Below are 20,651 nucleotides of genomic sequence, written 5' to 3' on the forward strand. Positions count from 1 at the left end.
TGAGCATGCAGAACAGTGATGATGCATAGTAAGTCTGGTAAACAAACAGGCTCTGACCCAAATAATTATTGGCAAACTAAACTTTGAGGATGTATTTTTCTACTATCTGGAACATAAGACTGTGAAATTCTCAGGATCTTGAATGAAGTAAATGACATCTTGCTATAATGATCACATTTTCCACATGATCTCACTGAGCAGAGTTTAGTTTTCATACATGCTCAGTAAAAGTACAAATTTAGTGCAGGTTTAATATCCGTTAGGCATTAGTAACTTTGCTGCTTTCTTAACTCTAGGGTGGATTGGAATTCAGTGTAACTGGCTTTACCATGAGGCTTCAATGTATTAGAGTAGACACATAAGAAGTTTCATTTTTTTTCTAGAACCTGCAACTGACTATGCCTTGTTGAGCCCATTTTTCCTCTTTGAGGACCAGTCACCCTACATTATATCTAGGATGAATTCAGTAATTTCTCAGTCATTTTCATAGTTAAGAACACTCCATTTTTTCAAACTAGGCCTTGTTATTTTATTTTTTAATTAAAAAAATGTTTTAGTTTGTTTTTTATCTTTTCAGCTGCACTGGGTCTTTGTTGCAGCACATGAGCTTTCTCTAGTTGAGGCACATAGCTTCACTTGTTGCAGAGAAAGTGAAAGTGAAAGCCACTCAGTTGTGTCCGACTGTTTGTGACCCCATGGACTATACAATCCATGGAATTCTCCAGACCGGAATACTGGAGTGGGTAGACTTTCCCTTCTCCAGGTGATCTTCCCAACCCAAGGATTGAACCCAGGTCTCCCACATTGTAGACATGTACTTTACCAGCTGAGCCACAAGGGAAGCCCCCCTCAGCCTTGCCATTTAGAACACTGGTCGCAGGGTCCCCTTTACAAACACTGCACTCCTCACAGGCATCTCGTTTCCCCTCTGAACTCTTCTCAGGTTGAGCATGAGGAGGGGTGGGGTGCCAGCTCTAGCCCTTGCCGTGTAGAAGGTAGAAGTTCTTATGTCCCAGGCTGTCATCTGTGGGCCTTTAGTGGCTACTTCCAGCTCCAGCCATACAACACCCGGCGTGACAGGAGCCTGAGGAAAGGCAATGGGCTCGCCATCTTGTGGGGTAAAGCGGGTTTCTCCTCTGGTAGACAAGACTGGGTGATGAGAAGGCTGGCCTCTTAGTCCCGCTCTTTTCATTTCTTTGGCCTCAGAGGACATTTTTTTTCCTGAGATATTATTTAAACCCTATCAAAATGGATGTTTATTGGCATTGTAACTTATGGTTGTGTTCTGGAATAAGTGCAGGGTATTAATAATAAATACATAAATCTTATGGCATATTCATGAGAAAACATAGACAGGTAAAGTCCAGTTGAGCCCATCCCTCTTAGAGAGACGTTTGCTCTGTGTGTGTGTAGTACCTACAACACACTGCCAGCCCCGTCTCTCCCCAGTGAAGGCAGAATCGGCTGCTCTCTTGTCTCTGTGCGCAAAGTACTTAATACACACCTTCCATGCATCTGAAATAGCCATTACCAAACAGGATTTGGGGCTTCCCTAGTAGCTCAGCTGGTAAAGAATCCGCCTGCAATGCAGGAAACCCTGGTTCAATTCCTGAGTTGGGAAGATCTCCTGGAGAAGGGAAAGGCTACCCACTCCAGTATTCTTGGGCTTCCTTGGTGGCTCAGCTGGTAAAGAATCCACCTGCAATGCAGGGAGACCTGGGCTTAATCCCTGGATTGAGAAGATCCCTTGGAGGAGGGCATGGTAACCCACTTCAGCATTTTTGCCTGGAGAATCCTCATGGGCAGAGGAACCTGGTGAACTACAGTCCATGGGGTCACAGAGTCAGAAGTGACTGAGTGACTAAGCACAGCACACAGTACTTTTAATTGCTGGCTTACTTTTCTTCTCATTTTCTAGTCCATATTTTAGAAAGCTCTGTTGTACACCAAGATACTCATGAGAATCCAATGAGCATTACAGACTTTCTCTGCAGACAATATGTACGCACAGATATGTTTATAACTCTAGGGCCCAGCTTGTATCACTTAGCACAGTGATAATGCATAATAGGTAACTGAATAAATGTTTGCTAAACTGCATTGCAAATGAACACTCATCTCACTTACCTCCTGATATCCAATTTAGGTCAGCTCTGAAACTCAGAACTATCATTAAAGCCTATAATACACAACCTGGTCCAACTTATCTGTTAAGCTTTGTTCTCCTGCTGCTGGCATGAGGCCCTCCGCCCAGGCAGAAGGTGTTACTTGTCCTTTCTTAACAGGCCTCAGCATGTCGCAATCTGTATTAGTTCTAATATAATGTCATAATACATTCCTATAAAATTGAACACACCAAAATACTAGCCACCAATGTGTGCCCTGGAAAATAAGTAGAGAAATTGTACAAAATTACTACCCTGCCTCTGAAACTGCTAAGTAAATTACTTATTCCTCACCTTATATTTAAAAATTGTTTTGAATTATTCACAGTAAAATAAAATACAGTTGTGATAATAACACTAGCTATCACAGGCATGCCACCATGCCCTGGGTACTATTCTAAGCACCTGATCTATTTGGACTGATTTTACCATCACAAAATCTTTTGGGGTGAGTACGTTTTACACATGAGGAAGATGAGCTGCGAGAAAGGGAGAGGCTTACCTAACATGGCAAAGCTAATTGATTCCAGAGTGTTCTGGTAAACTGTTAGCATTCTCCCTCCTTCTAAAGAGGAAAAAAATTGATCCTAGTCAAATGCGAGTAAACTGGTTGAGGTATGGTGACATAGCTTTGAACAAGTAATCTACAGAAGTAAGTAGGGGAAAGAAACAGTAGAAAAATATACATGTGAGTTTAGTGTATGTTTAACAAGGAAGCATTATACTTCCTAGGTTAAAAATGAAATGAACAATTACTGTCTCTTGTTTACTGATGACATTATATACCCTAAGGGAAAATTCAAATACATAGCGTTGTATGGGGGGTCTTTCCTTTGAATATCTGTGCTAGAATGAAACATTTGTCAAAATGTATGGGCAGGGTAGTGAAAGACATGCTCCTAGCTGGAAAATAAAAATGGGAACTCAGCATTTATACCTCCCATGAGCTGTGTCCCTCTCCCACAAAGGTTTCCTTCCTCTTCTCCGTAACGAGGCTGAGAGCATCGCCGTCTGGAGACTCGCTTCAGCCTCACTGCCACCTTTTCCTTCTCCCTTCGCTCTCTTGTGTCATATCTGTCAGCTCCAGCCTGCTCAGTTCCCCAGATTCTCCTGGGCCACGCCATCTTCTCCTCTCTGGTCTCCCCGGAGCTGGTTCTCACCAACCTGGCTCTTTCTGAAACAGATCTGATCACATGATGCTTCTGCTCAGAAGCATGGTAACTTTTCATGCCCCGCTGAACAAAGCCCTGTGTAAAATCTGTATGAAAACTGCCAGCCCTCCAAACACATGCTCCACCATGCACACCATCCTCCAGCCTATCAGACTTCTGAAATCCCTGGCTGGCCAAGGATTTTCCTTCCGACTCTGCCTTTTGCTCCCCTCTTCACTAGGGTGCCCTCCCCAATGCCCTTTCTCCACTTGGTCTTCAGCGTCCCTCCTCAAGAGAAATCTTGCATACATTCTGACAACCTTCTTATTTAAAATTAGCATTTCATTTTTGAGCTCCTAGGGCATTTGGCTTATTTTTCTTTCATAAAATTTACCAAGTTTTTATTTTACTAAACGTGACTTATTACCCTCTGGGTTATAAGATCCATCTTTGTGTCTTTTCAGCATTTCACATGTGACTTTTTATGAATATCTGTTTATTGACTTTGGCTAGGAAAAGATGAATATGACAAAAGAATAATCCTGGTCTTTTTCTATTTAACCATAAAAGATGAATAAATGTTTTTATTTTTCATGTCAGTAAGGTGGTAAAAGGGGAACAAAAAATCATTAAGAGAAAATATTATTCTGAATGTCTTTTTCTCACCTTTAGGACCAATTTTATTAAAGAGTACTTGGACACTGCCCCTGTTTTGATTCTCATTTTCAAGCAAGTCCACGGATTTGCTGCAAATGGCAAGAAAAAGATTCACTACTACAATGAGATCAGTGTTTCCATTGCTTGTGGCATCCTCGTAGCTGCCCTGCAGGTATGCCGCCCCCCCTCTCTGTCCAAGAAAGAGACATGATACGTGGGGCCGACTGTGGTTTTATTTGCAAATTTCAGCTGAGTTTCTAGTTCAGGGACTAGTAGAGTTTTATCTAAAGTTGAATTCCTACGGCAAGTTACTCTGATGTATAAACTACCTCTAGAAAGCTGGGCTGGTGAAGATGATGGTTCAAACAATCTGGAATCCTTCCTGGAAGTTTACTTATAACATCAGTTAAGGGTCAACAAAATGGTCATTGTGTTTGCCTTCTTCTGTAAGGACATGAAACTTTAAGTATTTTGGTAAACACCCATGAGGAGCTTTGGAATCTGGAAGTTGCAGGGCCTGGCTTCTCAGCTGTGTTCACTGTTGTCTGAGCCAGTGGGAGGATTAAAAAGGGACAAGGGGAACTTTCTTATGGAGCTCCTATCCTGAGAAGTTGTTTATATATTGCATCAGAAATATGTCCATGATGAAAAAAAAAAAAAAGGAAACATGTTCACGTGCTTAAAAAAAAATTCCACCTATATAGGAGCTACAGTAACACTAAGCATGAAATAGAGCAGGATTTCACAAGATTCAAGTCATTCACATACCAGATATTTTCTGAGCTCCTCTCATGTGGCAGATTCCAGGAGGCACCAGGAACAGTTGCCTCCGTGTGTGGACAGTATACTCTAGTGGGGGCTGCAGTCCTGGGAAAGGGTGGAGAGCGATGGTAAACAAGAGAAATAAACAAAGCAAACAGTATTAGAAGAGCGAATGAGCCCACCTTCAAGGGTTCAAGGGACAGTCGATTGCAAAAACCTATGTGCTTCTTCATTATCTCAAAGGAAAACGTGCTTGTTGAAAACCTGTAAAATAGTCACTGTAGCATAAAAGAGGGGAAAAAACAAAAAATAAAACATTAAAAAAAATCATAAAAAACACTTCAGATGACTTGAAAAATGGTTACAAAGTAGCTGGCGTCCTGTCTCCTTCCTGATTCTGAAACAGATAAAGGAGGTGCTATGCAAATGTCACAAAGGTCAAACCGCAGGGCACCACCGCTATCCTGCATAGGGTCCCAGAAGAAGCAATTTCGCCTTGTGCTGGCTTCAAGCGGGGCTTCCGCGCGCGCGTTTGACTACGCAAACTTCTCCACTTTACCGTGGGAATTTGCTGCCCTCTAGCGTTCTTTAAAGGGCTTCCCTGGTGGCTCAGATGGTAAAGCGTCTGCCTGAAATGCAGGAGACCCGGGTTCTCCTTCAGCGTTCTTTAACGTGTAATTGGGGCTTCCCTGGTGGCTCAGAGGTTCTGAGTGTAGGTTTTGTGTGGGTTTTGTGATTTATGCGAAAGGAAAGCATCTTCCAGGAGCCCCTGTGTGAACAGATTGCTCAGAGACTGTAGGTATGCTTGATTCCCAAAGACAATTCCAGAACTTCCTTCTGGCCCAGGCTTATCGTTGATCATCTAACGGGAAAATCAGGGGGAGGATAGAGAGAGCCAACTGGAAAAGTGTCTTGAAGTTACACGATTTTTGTTGAATGTTTATTATTCAGGGGCACTGGGCAGAGGTTGGTGGAATATTTCCTCGACCTCTTAATGTACTTCTTGGCCACTGGGTCCTCCATCACTGGACGTCAAGTATTCTCAGCTGGGGTGATGCTCTGCTTTCACTGATTGGTTGTATAATCACAGGAACTGCCTTTTGTTATTCCATTTCTTTGCTATGAGTCAGTTCAGCCACTCAATCATGTCCTACTCTTTGCGACCCCATAGACTGCAGCACGCCAGGCTTCCCTGTCCATCACCAACTTCCAGAGCTTACTCAAACTCATGTCCATCACATCAGTGATGCCATCCAACCATCACATCCTTTGTCATCCCCTTCTCCTCCCGCCTTCAATCTTTCCCAACATTAGGGTCTTTTCAAATGAGTCAGTTCTTCACATCAGGTGGCCAAAGTATTGGAGTTTCAGCTTCAACATCAATCCTTCCAATGAATATTCAGGACTGATTTCCTTTAGGATGGACTGATTGGATCTCCCTGCAGTCCAAAGGACTCTCAAGAGTCTTCTCCAACACCACAGTTCAAAAGCTTCAATTCTTCGGTGCTCAGCTTTCTTTATAGTCCAACTCTCACATCCAAACGTGACCACTGGAAAAAATAAAGCTTTGACTAGACAGACCTTTGTTGGCAAAGTAATGTCTCTGCTTTTTATTATGCTTTCTAGGTATGCTGACATATAATACGTTGTCTTGGTATGATTAGATACCTCAAACTTCTTTCCATGAAACAACCATTCCCATTTTTTAAACACCAGTGAAAAATAAGACTGGTACTTTTTTCTCTGAGAAGCTTCACACTGTTTGGTTCAAAGATGGGTTCTGGGGAGGCTGAGGAGGGTAGGAAAAATTCAAGACACCATTGCCCAAGTTGGTAGCTTTCTTTTCTGCCCATCTATGGGACAAACAGTCTTACAGGGACTAGAACGTGCCCAGGCTACAAGCAGAGCTGGGGTTTTGCCTACTGACTTTAAAATGTATTTTCTTTTTCTCTCCTGCTGTAGAATGCTGGACTGGTGACGGTCACCACCACGCCTCTCAACTGTGGCCCCCGTCTGAGAGTGCTTCTGAACCGCCCCACCAATGAAAAGCTCCTGATGCTGCTCCCTGTGGGGTACCCCAGCAAAGATGCCACGGTGCCCAACCTCGCACGGAAAACTCTGTATCAGATCATGGTGACTGTGTAGGCAGGACCCAGGCAGGCAGACGCTGGAAGGTGATGCCCTGCTCCCCTCTCCAGTTCCTCTTTCCCTGGGTGTCCCATCTCCCTGGCACTCCACTCTGCAGGGGAGGCCACGCTGTGTGTCAAGAAACCTTTCCACTTTCTCCAGCACTTTGAGTCTGAGAAGGCCTGGTTCCGTTAGTGAGATTAGCTGAACATACAGAATAAGGGATGAACAGGTATGTTCCCTTCCATTTCTTATCTATTTTGGAAATGCATTAAATATTTATTAAGAATATGCCCTGGTTTTTACATTTTTCTAAATTGTTCCAGAAAAATCATGGGGGATTTTTTTTCTTTTACTCTTTAAAAATTCGTAGAGGAAAGAGTTATTAGAAAATTTAGTGTAGTCCCAAGAATTCAGCTGTGTGATGATTTCTGAATTTAAATTTAGACTGATCAAATGGCTTTCCACCGCACGCTTCCTGGTGGCTTTTAAGCAAGGATTATTTTTAAGAGGAACTCTTTCTGAGCTTCATGGATACTCTGCTAGTTTTCAATAAATAACCTTCAAAATATTTAAAACATCACAAGCACAGAACAGAACAGCGCGTGCTTGTGCAGGTGAGTTGAACAGGCCACCATCTGGGCATATAAATGGTTAGACACACAGTCCAGCCCAGTGTGTGTTGGAGCTGGCTCGCACCAGCTAGTGGAAGCTAATGGTTAAATATTCATGAATTTTCCATGCCAGTTATTAAACCATTTGTAGCTTGAAATTGCCGACGGTGGGAGTACATCAAGGCAATTGGCAGACACGCAAATCAGGACTTGCTTTCTTTTTCTTAAAGAGCACTGTTTTTCCCCACACTCAGTTCAGTCGCTCAGTCGTGTCTGACTCTTTGCGACCCCATGAATCGCAGCACGCCAGGCCTCCCTGTCCATTACCAACACCTGGAGTTCACTCAGATTCACGTCCATCGAGTCAGTGATGCCATCCAGCCATCTCATCCTCTGTCGTCCCCTTCTCCTCCTGCCCCTAATCCCTCCCAGCATCAGGGTCTTTTCCAATGAGTCAACTCTTCGCATGATGGCCAAAGTACTGGAGTTTCAGCTTTAGCATCATTCCTTCAAAAGAAATCCCAGGGCTGATCTCCTTCAGAATGGACTGGTTGGATCTCCTTGCAGTCCAAGGGACTCTCAAGAGTCTTCGCCAACACCAGAGTTCAAAAGCATCAATTCTTCGGTGCTGAGCTTTCTTTATAGTCCAACTCTCACATCCATACATGACCACTGGAAAAAATAAAGCTTTGACTAGACAGACCTTTGTTGGCAAAGTAATGTCTCTGCTTTTTAATATGTATCAATTTTTCGGCACTCAGCCTTCTTCACAGTCCAACTCTCACATCCATACATGACTACTGGAAAAACCATAGCCTTGACTAGACGGACCTTAGTTGGCAAAGTAATGTCTCTGCTTCTGAATATGCTATCTAGGTTGGTCGTAACTTTCCTTCCAAGGAGTAAGCATCTTTTAATTTCATGGCTGCAGTCACCATCTGCAGTGATTTTGAAGCCCCCCAAAATAAAGTCTGACACTGTTTCCACTGTTTCCCCACCTATTTCCCATGAAGTGATGGGACCGGATGCCATGATCTTCGTTTTCTGAATGTTGAGCTTTAAGCCAACTTTTTCACTCCCCACTTTCACTTTCATCAAGAGGCTTTTTAGTTCCTCTTCACTTTCTGCCATAAGGATGGTGTCATCTGCATATGTGAGGCTATTGATATTTCTCCCAGCAATCTTGATTCCAGCTTGTGTTTCCTCCAGTCCAGCATTTCTCATGATGTACTCTGCATATAAGTTAAATAAGCAGGGTGACAATATACAGCCTTGATGGACTCCTTTTCCTATTTGGAACCAGTCTGTTGTTCCATGTCCAGTTCTAACTGTTGCTTCCTGACCTGCATACAGGTTTCTCAAGAGGCAGGTCAGGTGGTCTGGTATTCCCATCTCTCTCAGAATTTTCCACAGTTTCTTGTGATCCACACAGTCAAAGGCTTTGGCATAGTCAATAAAGCAGAAATAGATGTTTTTCTGGAACTCTCTTGCTCTTTCCATGATCCAGCGGATGTTGGCAATTTGATCTCTGGTTCCTCTGCCTTTTCTAAAACCAGCTTGAACATCTGGAAGTTCACGGTTCACCTACTGCTGAAGCCTGGCTTGGAGAATTTTGAGCATTACTTTACTAGCGTGTGAGATGAGTGCAATTGTGTGGTGGTAGTTTGAGCATTCTTTGGCATTGCCTTTCTTTGGGATTAGAATGAAAACTGACCTTTTCCAGTCCTGTGGCCACTGCTGAGCTTTCCAAATTTGCTGGCACATTGAGTGCAGCACTTTCACAGCATCATCTTTCAGGATTTGAACTAGCTCAACTGGAATTCCATCACCTCCACTAGCTTTGTTCATAGTGATGCTTTCTAAGGCCCACTTGACTTCACATTCCAAGATGTCTGGCTCTAGATGAGTGATCACACCATTGTGACTATCTTGGCCATGAAGATCTTTTTTGTACAGTTCTTCTGTGTATTCTTGCCACCTCTTCTTAATATCTTCTGTTTCTGTTAGGTCCTTACCATTTCTGTCCTTTATCGAGCCCATCTTTGCATGAAATGTTCCCTTGGTATCTCTAATTTTCTTGAAGAGATCTCTAGTCTTTCCCATTCTGTTGTTTTCCTCTATTTCTTTGCATTGATCGCTGAAGAAGGCTTTCTTATCTCTTCTTGCTATTCTTTGGAACCCTGCGTTCAGATGCTTATATCTTTCCTTTTCTCCTTTGCTTTTCACTTCTCTTCTTTTCACAGCTATTTGGAAGGCCTCCCCAGACAGCCATTTTGCTTTGTTGCATTTCTTTTCCATGGGGATGGTCTTGATCCCTGTCTCCCGTACAATGTCACGAACCTCATTCCGTAGTTCATCAGGCACTCTACCTATCAGATCTAGGCCCTTAAATCTATTTCTCACTTCCACTGTATAATCATAAGGGGTTTGATTTAGGTCATACCTAAATGGTCTAGTGGTTTCCCTACTTTCTTCAATTTAAGTCTGAATTTGGTAATAAGGAGTTCATGATCTGAGCCACAGTCAGCTCCCGGTCTTGTTTCTATTGACTGTATAGAGCTTCTCCATCTTTGGCTGCAAAGAATATAACCAATCTGATTTTGGTGTTGACCATCTGGTGATGTTCATGTGTAGAGTCTTCTCTTGTGTTGTTGGAAGAGGGTGTTTGCTATGACCAATGCATTTTCTTGGCAAAACTCTATTAGTCTTTGCCCTGCTTCATTCCACATTCCAAGGCCAAATTTGCCTGTTACTCCAGGTGTTTCTTGACTTCCTACTTTTGCATTCCAGTCCCCTGTAATGAAAAGCACATCTTTTTTGGGTGTTTGTTAGTTTTAAAAGGTCTTGTAGGTCTTCATAGAACCGTTCAACTTCAGCTTCTTCAGCGTTACTGGTCGGGGCATAGATTTGGATAACTGTGATATTGAATGGTTTGCCTTGGAAACGAACAGAGATCATTCTGTCGTTTTTGAGATTGCATCCAAGTACTGCATTTCGGACTTTTTTGTTGACCATGATGGCTACTCCATTTCTTCTGAGGGATTCCTGCCCGCAGTAGTAGATATAATGGTCATCTGAGTTGAATTCACCCATTCCAGTCCATTTTAGTTCGCTGATTCCTAGAATGTTGATGTTCACTCTTGCCATCTCTTGTTTGACCACTTCCAATTTGCCTTGATTCATGGACCTGACATTCCAGGTTCCTATGCAATGTTGCTCTTTACAGCATCGGATCTTGCTTCTATCACCAGTCACATCCACAGCTAAGTGTTGTTTTTGCTTTGTCTCCATCCCCTCATTCTTTCTGGAGTTATTTCTCCACTCATCTCCAGTAGCATATTGGGCACCTACTGACCTGGGGAGTTCCTCTTTCAGTATCCTATCATTTTGCCTTTTCATACTGTTCATGGGATTCTCAAGGCAAGAATACTGAAGTGGTTTGCCATTCCCTTCTCCAGTGGACCACATACTGTCAGACCTCTCCACTATGACCCGCCTGTCTTGGGTTGCTCCTTAGGCATGGCTTAGTGTCATTGAGTTAGACAAGAGTGTGGTCCTAGTGTGATTAGATTTACTAGTTTTCTGTGAGTATGGTTTCAGTGTGTCTGCCCTCTGATGCCCTCTTGCAACACCTACCATCTTACTTGGGTTTCTCTTACCTTGGGCGTGGGGTATCTCTTCACGGCTGCTCCACCAAAGCGCAGCCGCTGCTCCTTACTTTGGATGAGGAGTATCTCCTCACTGCCACCCTTCCTGACCTTCAACGTGGGATAACTCCTCTAGGCCCTCCTGCACCCGCGCAATTGGACATGGGATTGCTCCTCCACCGGTGCCCCTGACCCCGGACGCAGGGTAGCTCCTCCCAGCCATTCCTGCACTGTCGCAGCCTGGCACTGTTGGCCTCTGCCCCTAACCTTGGACGTGGGGTAACTCCTCTTGGCCACCGCCCTTCGGGCATGGGGTCCTCCTGGCTTCTGCCCCAGACCTTGGATGTGAGGTAGCTCCTCTCAGTTGCGCTTAGTGCGCCCGGTCGCAGCAGCCTGCATCAAGGAAAAGCAGTGTGATGAAAAGTGAGGTGCTATAATCCCATGTGGGGAATTCCTGAAAAGTCACAAGGAAGGGGAATGGTTCATGTTATTCTTATGACTTTAGAAGCATGATGCAGAACCAAATGTTCAGGATTCAATTCAAGACCATTAAAATGTCCTTAGGGCAATCTGGAAGTATGTGAGCAGTGTCTGCAGAGAGCCAAGCAAACCTAGAAGCCAGTGATGTAATAGAGGAAGCCAGCTAACTTGGGTGGAGGAGGAGTCAACAACTTTCTTCTCCTCTAATAATAATTAAGAATAAAGAAGAATAAGAGGTAGCTGGAATGAAGCTTCCAAAATCAAACACCTCTGAAGTTGTCCCCTGTTGTCATGGTGGGCGATCACAGAAAGGGTCGGGGGCTGGCTCGCTTGATTTTGGCTCCTCAGGGCCCTTGGTTTATCTGAGATTCCACCATATTGTGGTCATGAATCCTTGATGAAGTAACTTTGACTCCCTTGAGGTCAAAAATCTGTTCCTTTGTTGAATAAGTGACTTCCCAAGTCTGATAATGTTTAGAATCAATACGGAGATGATGAAATAAATCAGACCCATAATATTGATACTCTCACACTTGCTTATGTTTCTTATTAAATAATTAAATTTTTTTAAACTTATGATTCCAATTTAAAATGTGAAATTGATTTAGGCTTATAATTTTATGTTGAAAGGTATAAGAAAGTTTACAGGGTAGCTCATTAAGAGTATTAAAATAGATTTATTATATTTAGCAATTTAATTTATCAGGTTTAGAAGAGCTGTTTAAATGTATGAGAACATTTTGGCTTAATTGGTGATAAACTTGCCAGGTCAATTATATGAAGTACTAGAACAGAAAATCAACTATGATTACGTCTATAGAAGGAGTTTAACATGTTTAAGAGATTATAATAAATGATTCTGGTAAATGAGACAGATGTTTTAAGGGAGTTTTATTTATTCAACTTGAGTTTTAATCAAGCATTAATCAAAGCCTTTCTTCCCCAAAATAATTAGTTTTAAATTATTTAAATGCACTCTGCTGTGCTTAGTTGCTTAGTCATGTCTGATTCTTTGCAACCCCATGGACTATGTCCACCAGGCTCCTCTGTCCATGGGGATTCTCTAGGCAAGAACATTGGAGCAGATTGCTGTGCCCTCCTCCAGGGAATCTTCCCAACCCAAGTATCAAACCCAGGTCTCCCGCATTGTGGGTGGATTCTTTACCATCTGAGCCACCAGAGAAACCCAAGAATACTGGGGTGGGTAGCCTACCCCTTCTCCAGGGGGTCTTCCCCTACCCCTGTTTGTTATGTGTAACGAATAAACAAAAAAAAAAACCCAACCATAGAGGGGGATCTGTTCCTCATAATGGTAAGTTTGGATACAGGTCCAGGGTTCAATAAAATCCATGACAAAATCATTCAGGACTACATCCTGAAGAACCTAAGCTACTCCATTTTGTTAACAGAAAAACTCCATTTTGTAAGGTTCCGGGAAAAGAGCCTTTGGAAATCCCCTGACCTCACCCCACCACTCACAAGCCAATCGGACCCCAGACCAGAATCTCCTGACTTAACTTTCAGGAACTTGTGGTCTACCTAGGTAACAGGGACCAATCAGAAACCAACGCACAACCCTTCGAAAGAAAGTGACCAATCAGACGTCCCCCTACCTAAAAATTCTTTTTTTTTTTCGTGAACACTCCCTATATAAGCAATATAATCCAAAACCCAGGGCTCTTCCCTATAGCCACTGCATCGGTAACGGTGGGAGCCCCAGCTCGAGCTTGGTAATAAAAACTCTCTTGTTTTTGCATCGGATATTGGCTCCCTGGTGGTCATTGGGAGATTTGACGATTTGGGCATAACACATCCCACAATTTTCAATCTTGTGAAAGTGAAAGTAAAAGTCGTTCAGGCGTGTTTGACTCTTTGCGACCCCATGGATAGTCCATGGAATTGTCCAGGCCAGGACACTGGAGTGGGTTTCCTTTCCCTTCTCAAAATATATTCCCAACTGAGAAATTGAATCCAGATCTCCCGCATTGCAGGCGGATTCTTTACCAGCTGAGCCACAAGGGAAGCCCAAGAATACTAGAGTGGGTAGCCTATCCCATCTCCAGGGGATCTTCCCCATCCAGGAATTGAACCAGACCAGGAATTGAATCTCTTGTGAGCTGGCATTTAAATTTTGTTCTGTTCATTCTTTCCCCTTGTGTAAATGTGAATTTCTCTAGGGTATATACATCAGCAGAGACTTGCTGGGTCAAAGAGCATTCATATTTCAATTAGAAATTTCAACTAAATTGTTCTCCCAAGGTTCCCCTGTCCCAGATTTGAACTCACTTATTGAGCATCTCCCATGAGCAGACTTGAATTCTAAGATGTCTTATCCCTCATGCATGCTTCACTCTGTCTCCAAAGTGCCCAGAGCAGTGGCTGTGACATGAATACTTATTGAATGGCTGAAGATATGATGGCCCAAGGGGGTACAGTGACTTGTCCAGGGTTACGGACTATCTTGAGGACAGCGCTGGGATTCAAGCCCAGGCTGCTGACTCCCTGATGCCTGAGAGGAAGCAGTTCTTGTAAACACAGTCCCTTGAGCTATGGGTCCAAAGTTCTGTCCCCAGGAAGAAAGTCTGGAGTGACAGCTCGAGGGCTTTCCTTATTGGCTGAGCTGGTACAAGCCAAACACACGTGCCATTGGAGGCAGGAGGTACAGTTCCTGAAGATTCTTCAGAAGGTGAGCCTCTGATCCAAGAGTATATGAACAGAACTGCCAGGGACCGTCAGGGCTATGGTGATGGGGGGGATCTTGGCCGAGGGGACAGAGCGGGGAGGGGGACAGGCCACTATATTGGCAAAGGGAATGCTGACCCAGCGGAGGCTCCCTGTGGAAGCCCTGAGGTCACATCAATCTTTAAAAGATGAAGAAGAAACGCCCAGAGTTCTTCCATCCAGCTCCCCGCAAATCCTCACAAGGCAGCTGTGGGGGCTGCTTCGGGCTCAGCCGCAGAGGCCTGGGGGATGGCTCAGACCGAGGCTCAGCCTTGGAAGCTATTCATTTGAGGTCTTGAAGTTTGTGTTTATTCTGGCCTTTCTTCCTAGTTGGATTTGCATTTGGTTTTCATCCCACACTGTCTTGGATCCAACCTGGAATGTATACATCACTTAGCAAATGAGCGGACAGCAGGGCTACCAAAGGGATGGAAAGTGAAACCCCCAAAGTGGGGGTAAAGGGGAGCAATTGGAGAGAGGGAGTGATCATGGGCTGGGGGCTGAGAGGGGTGGGGATGTGAGTCCCAGAGGCAGTAACAGGGTCTTCTAGTCCTTGAGGACCAGCTCTGCCAGACTTGGATACCTGGAAAGAGAGAGAGCGAGAGCAAGCTAGAGTGAGCATTTGGTCAGAATACATGAAAAAGAACTAGCCCAAGAATCCAGCATCGCAGTGTCCTGCTATCACTCAGACTCCTGCTTAGTCCAACTGGACCATTTTCTGTGCCCCCAATTCCCCACGGTTGTCCTTCCTTATCAGACCCAGATAATCTTTCTGTATACTTCTCATAGCTTTATCTTCCATCCTTTAAGGCCCAACTTTCTGCCACTCTGCTGAAGAAGTCCCCCAGATTCTCCAATGAGACTTCCAGAGGCAAAGGCCAAGGTCAGACCCTCTCCTTGGAGCATCGGTGGTGTCTCTTCCCATGGCACTTGCCACCCTCCTTCTCGACCCAAACTGTCTACTAGACCCTCAGCTCTTAGAGAGCAGAAACCAAGCTTGGTGTCCCCTGGGCACCTGGCACACGGCCTGGCCCATGGTAGGTGCTTGGTGATTATTGTCTGATATGATTCACATTGCGGGGAAGCCCTGCAATTTGATGCTATCACTTGATGATTGGGAGACCTCACCAAAACTTTTTCTGCATTTTCAGTGGGAAATTCTTGGGGGTAAAAAAAGGAAAGCCTGGGTCTCTCAGGTTTGCTGATGAGATTAAACCAGTTACAACAAACCCCACATAATTATGGGCAGAGTAGAGGTAGGTATTTGGAGAGTGGCGTGGTGGGATGGGATTAAACTAAGTGCTGTCTCTTCACTTTTGGCACTCTAAGTTTATAATTTAATTTCTGGTTGCAAACTGGAGCATTGGTCTTACTAAACTTACGTACTAAACACTAAAGAGTTTTGGTCTGAAAAAGGAAGTGAAAGCCCATTTTCTGCCCTTGGAAAGGGTGCATGCCACCCATATAGCTGCCTTCCAAGAAAGGTATTATTGGGTGTATCAGTCAGGTCTGGCCTAAATGGAGATCACCTATTTACATAAGAGGATTTAAAAAAAGAAATTGGTTGCAAAGTTGATGGGAGCACTGCCAAACCAAAGTAGATGTTGAGGCAATGACTGATGGGCTGTTACCCTCCCCTTCCTGGTGATGGTGAAGGTCTCCCCCGAGGGGCTACATGGAGGAAGCTGGGAACATGGATGGCCTGCCTGGTAGAGACCCCAGAGCTGTGCAGCTCAGGACACGGGCTGAGACACACACAGAGAAGTACTCTGACTTCACCCTTCCTCTGATGCTCCGAACTCCCACCAGTGCTTCTCATTGACTGAGACTTCCTTCTTTTCTCCCTTCCTCCGCCTTCCTTTCTTCCCTATATTTTTTTTAAATTTTTTTTAGAACAGGGAAATATTTTTTTTCTGGTGTTTACTAATATATCTAGAAAAGAAAAGAGCATATTTAAAATTAAACATAAAAAACTTGATCCATGGTCTTCTTTCTTTACCTCTATAGTATTAATATCTGAAAGAGTAAATATTGAGCTAGTGATCCCAGGAGTCTCTATGATCGTAGGCTCAGCCTATTAACTATTGAAACAAAAAAGGACCATATCAAGCATGTGAGTTTCAATAATTCAGTTCATAACATTGAAATGGAGAAACTTTCATCACAAACTCTTCATGTACCTAGAAGCTAGTGGACTTCTGATCTTCAATTAGGTATTTAAATATAATTAAATAAACACTTCTGCAATTTCCTTAATTAAGGTCTAAGGGAGTGAAGTGATTTAACTTACGCCAGTTTTCATCCACTGTGTGAATATTTTTTTTAATGTTGAAGGTCAAACTAAGAGTTTCCAAGCTTAGAGGCAGAAACTAAACCAGAGACAGCGTGAACCCTAGTAGTGACCTATAAAGGTGTAAAGGTGAAAATTGTGGGGGAGAAGCTGGAGGGGAAATAAAAGAGGCAGATGTCCACTAATTATTACAACTCATACGGGCACAAATATCAAAGCTAATGGATGGTAGGTTTAATTCTTTATGACTTTGTATCCGAACCCAGTTTTCATGGCTAAATCCATATATGAGGCACGTGGTTATTTGTTAACTGCATGAATCTCTTACTTGTTGCTTCCCAGGTGGCTCAGTGGTTAAAGAATCCACCTGGTATTGCAGGAGATGCAGGAGACACCGGTTTGACCCCTGGGCCAGGGAGATCCCCTGGAGTAGGAGATGGTAACCCACTCCAGTATTCTTGCCTGGAAAATTCTGTGGACAGAGGAGCCTGCTGGGCTACAGTCCATGGGCTTGCAGAGAGTCAGACATGACTGAGCAAATGATCACACATGCACACACGGGTATTTGTTAAATGCATGAATCTCCCTTGCTTATTTTTTAATATATCTACTTTCAATAAAGATTGAAGGCAGGAAAAAAAAAAGATTGAAGGCAGCTGACACTACTGCAACTTCTTTTGTCAAAAAGTAAACAAAAAATGGGGAGCAATAGAGGCAATAAGAAAGGCAATTTCTGCGATATTTTGCTTTTCCCACCATTCTTGGGGGCAAATGACCACATTACATTGTTATCTAAACATAAGACCTTTTGACAATAATCTGGATATGATATTTCAGTGTTTTCTCTTCATCACAGAAAAGCGCAGTCTTTGACAATTTTAATACGATATATGGCATATTAGTCATAGAAGAAGCTACACACCACAGTCATTGAGAAAAATGGTTCACTTCAGAATGATGAGCTATATTGAAGTCTTAAACCAACTCTAAGCCTTACATACAAATAGGTATGATTTAAAATTCCATTTTCCTTTTTCTAAGCCATATTTCTATGGTTGATCATAAAAAGCAAACTCAAAATACGTGCCAGCCAATTACCAGAAGATCTGTCCTTCTCAAAGTCAATGTTAGAAGGAGAGATTCTGAGAAGCTCACTGACATTCTTCTAAAACATATGTGTGAGATTCACTCTTTCTCACTTGGAATTATTAATTTATAAGATGAAGACTTGACAGTGAGGATTCTTTGTCATAGCTGGTAATTAAGAAGCAAATACAGATAAAACTGTTGAGCCAACACAGGCCAGCCAGGATCGCTGGACTGCAGAAAACCAGCCGTCTCAGGAGCAGACACTCTCTGCTACCCTGAGTGGTCAGAAGCCGCCTATACCAAGAATCAGAAGACAACGGGCTCAAGAGCCACTGGGCTCTTCCTCATTAGGAGGTGGGCAGTGAGGGTCCCATGGACCGCCAGCAGACCCAACTAGTCCGTTCTAAAGGAGATCAGTCCTGGATGTTCTTTGGAAGGAATGATGCTAAAGCTGAAACTCCAGTACTTTGACCACCTCATGCGAAGAGTTGACTCATTGGAAGAGACTCTGATGCTGGGACGGATTGGGGGCAGGAGGAAAAGGGGACGACAGAGGATGAGATGGCTGGATGGCATCAAGGACTCGATGCACGTGAGTGTGAGTGAACTCTGGGTGTTGGTGATGGACAGGGAGGCCTGGTGTGCTGCAATTCATGGGGTCGCAAAGAGTTGGACATGACTGAGCAACTGAACTGAACTGAACTGAATCACTCCTACTGTTAGGTGTTAGAATCAACTGAGATGATTTATATTTTGAGGCTACAAAGTATCATGTATATATGAGATGCAATAGTCATAGTGAAGACAGAAATGATGGAGATTCATTGCAAACTATTCCTACTCCTAAACAATAACCCAAAGTATATTCCTATGAAACAGATCCATTTATCATTGGTCTCTATTTTGAAGGACAGCAAGTCAAATAAACACTTTACAGTGGAGTCAAAACAGTTCCCTAATCTCTGAAAATCAAAACTTTTTCCAATGATCTGCAGTGTCAAAACACAATAGATCCAATCATGGGCTTCTTGGGGGAAATATAAACAAATGTATAAAATGTATTTTAAACACTCAACAACTACAATGATAATATATTAAAATGGTACTTTTCAAAAACCAATCTATAATGTCTAATATCATAGCCTAATCCCAGGGTATAAATTGTTAAGTGGACTTGCTCCAAATAAAACGTACTAGATTAAAAAAAAATCAGAAGATTGACATTCTTCACCTAATAAAGAATAAAACTAGAAAAAAGTTTGCAATGTCTTCATAAAGCTCATGTATTTTTGCTTTGATTTCAAAACACTATTTTCAGCAGCAAGCAGCTAACTTCTTCCACACACTCTAGAGGTAAAAAGGAGATGTGTGTAGAGTTTATACATCTTTCCTGGTGGCTCAGTGGTAAAGAATCCACCTGCCGATGGATGAGACTCTGGTTCAGTCCCTGGGTTGGAAGCTCCCCCGGAGAAGGTAATGGCAACCCACTCCAGTATTCTTGCCTGGAGAATCCCATGGACAGAGGAGCCCTGAGGGTTACAGTCCATGGGCCTCTAACAGTCGGACACGACTTAGCAACTAAACGACAACAAAAAAATAGAGTTTATATCAAGTACGGAAATGACTCACTTGACAGATGTTTCGATTTATAAAAAGTCTCAATCCTCTGGTTCACAAGTTGCAATCCAGAGGGCAACATTTCCCACCTCTAAAGGCCTTCACCTGCTGTCACAAACCCACCCTAAAGATCCAGAGCAGTCCTCCACAGCAAAGGCCTTCAGACCTTTACTCAGGTCTATTTACTCTACAAACAGGCCTAACAAGCACATTCATTTAATTCCCTAGGATACAGTGAATGAAATAGGAACTTGGAAGGTGACAAAAAACCGAAGAAGCAACGTTAAGAAAGATGTGACAGTTTACCAGGGAAGCAACAGACAGATAGAAGCCTCAGTGTACTAAGCTGCTAGCAATCTGGGGACAGTTAATTATCTAAAGTGCTTGCAACTTCAGTAGTGTTAACAATATCACTGGTTCAGAGCATATAAACCTCTAGATGAATATTAAAACATTGGAGGACGAAAGAGAATACATTAAAGTTTTATTTTTTCCTGTGGAAAATTTGGGATGTGTATAAAGAATATGAAAAAAAATCTTTCGTTGATCTTATGACTTAGAAATAATCTTTGGGAACCTTTTATTTCTTCCTAGTTGTCAATGCGTGCAATAAATTAGCAGCACTAAGAATGCGTATTAGTTCATTTTCTAATGGCCTAGCCTAGCTCTTCCAACAGAAGCTTAATTGTTGGGGCTCCAGCATGGAGTCCGCAGAGTCAAGAGGATTCTGGGTATTCCCTCTCTCCTCTAGTGCTGGGAGGTGAATTGCTCTTCTAGAAGAAATTATATACATTCAGCTAAACAGCCTGAAGTGATTTTTAAATTATGATTTTGCTGATGTACATTAAACTTGTTGTGATGAAACAGGGAAATCTGTGGCCCGCCTCATTTAGCCACATCAAAAGGAACTGTGGCATCAGCAGTTTCACATGCATCAAAATTTCCACGTATCTATAGATTTTTGTTTTGAAATATTCTTTTGGTAATTTGAAAAATGCAGGCAAGTATTGAGAACATAAAAACACACATAAACCCAGCACTTTGTATTAGCGAGTATTTGCATTGTATAATTTTGTATTCTTTATTTTAAAATACAAGAAACAAAGCATTAGAAATGCATGTTAAGATCTCATTAGACCCTCTATGGTCTCAGGGTCTCATGTTTTTCCTTCCTTTTTCCGAGGCAGCCATTCTCTGTGGGTCACTTTGAATGGAAGGTATTAATCACCAGCAGGAATCTGTGGATACCGATAAGGAAATGGATGTCCTCAGTGACACATTATAATAGCATTTCATCTCTTTTCTGGGTGAAAGTCATGACTTCATAAAAG

General features: G+C 42.9%; 1 protein-coding gene and 1 long non-coding RNA gene across 2 annotated transcripts in view; one reads left to right on the forward strand and one right to left on the reverse strand.

Annotated features, from left to right (window-relative positions):
* Nucleotides 1-8,179, forward strand: part of IYD (iodotyrosine deiodinase) — a 30,143-nt gene extending 21,964 nt beyond the window's left edge. Inside the window, exons 4-5 of the mRNA XM_069598722.1 lie at nt 3,989-4,145; nt 6,698-8,179. Of these exons, the coding sequence (XP_069454823.1) occupies nt 3,989-4,145; nt 6,698-6,880 (340 nt within the window). The 3' untranslated portion in view covers nt 6,881-8,179. The remainder of the gene's footprint in view (nt 1-3,988; nt 4,146-6,697) is intronic.
* Nucleotides 8,180-12,479: 4,300 nt separating this feature from the next.
* Nucleotides 12,480-20,651, reverse strand: part of LOC138444995 (uncharacterized) — a 58,357-nt gene continuing 50,185 nt past the window's right edge. Inside the window, exon 3 of the long non-coding RNA XR_011258690.1 lies at nt 12,480-14,907. This is a non-coding gene — a long non-coding RNA (uncharacterized lncRNA). The remainder of the gene's footprint in view (nt 14,908-20,651) is intronic.

This window comes from Ovis canadensis, chromosome 8 (assembly GCF_042477335.2).
Source record: "Ovis canadensis isolate MfBH-ARS-UI-01 breed Bighorn chromosome 8, ARS-UI_OviCan_v2, whole genome shotgun sequence".
NCBI classification, from domain to species: domain Eukaryota; kingdom Metazoa; phylum Chordata; class Mammalia; order Artiodactyla; family Bovidae; genus Ovis; species Ovis canadensis.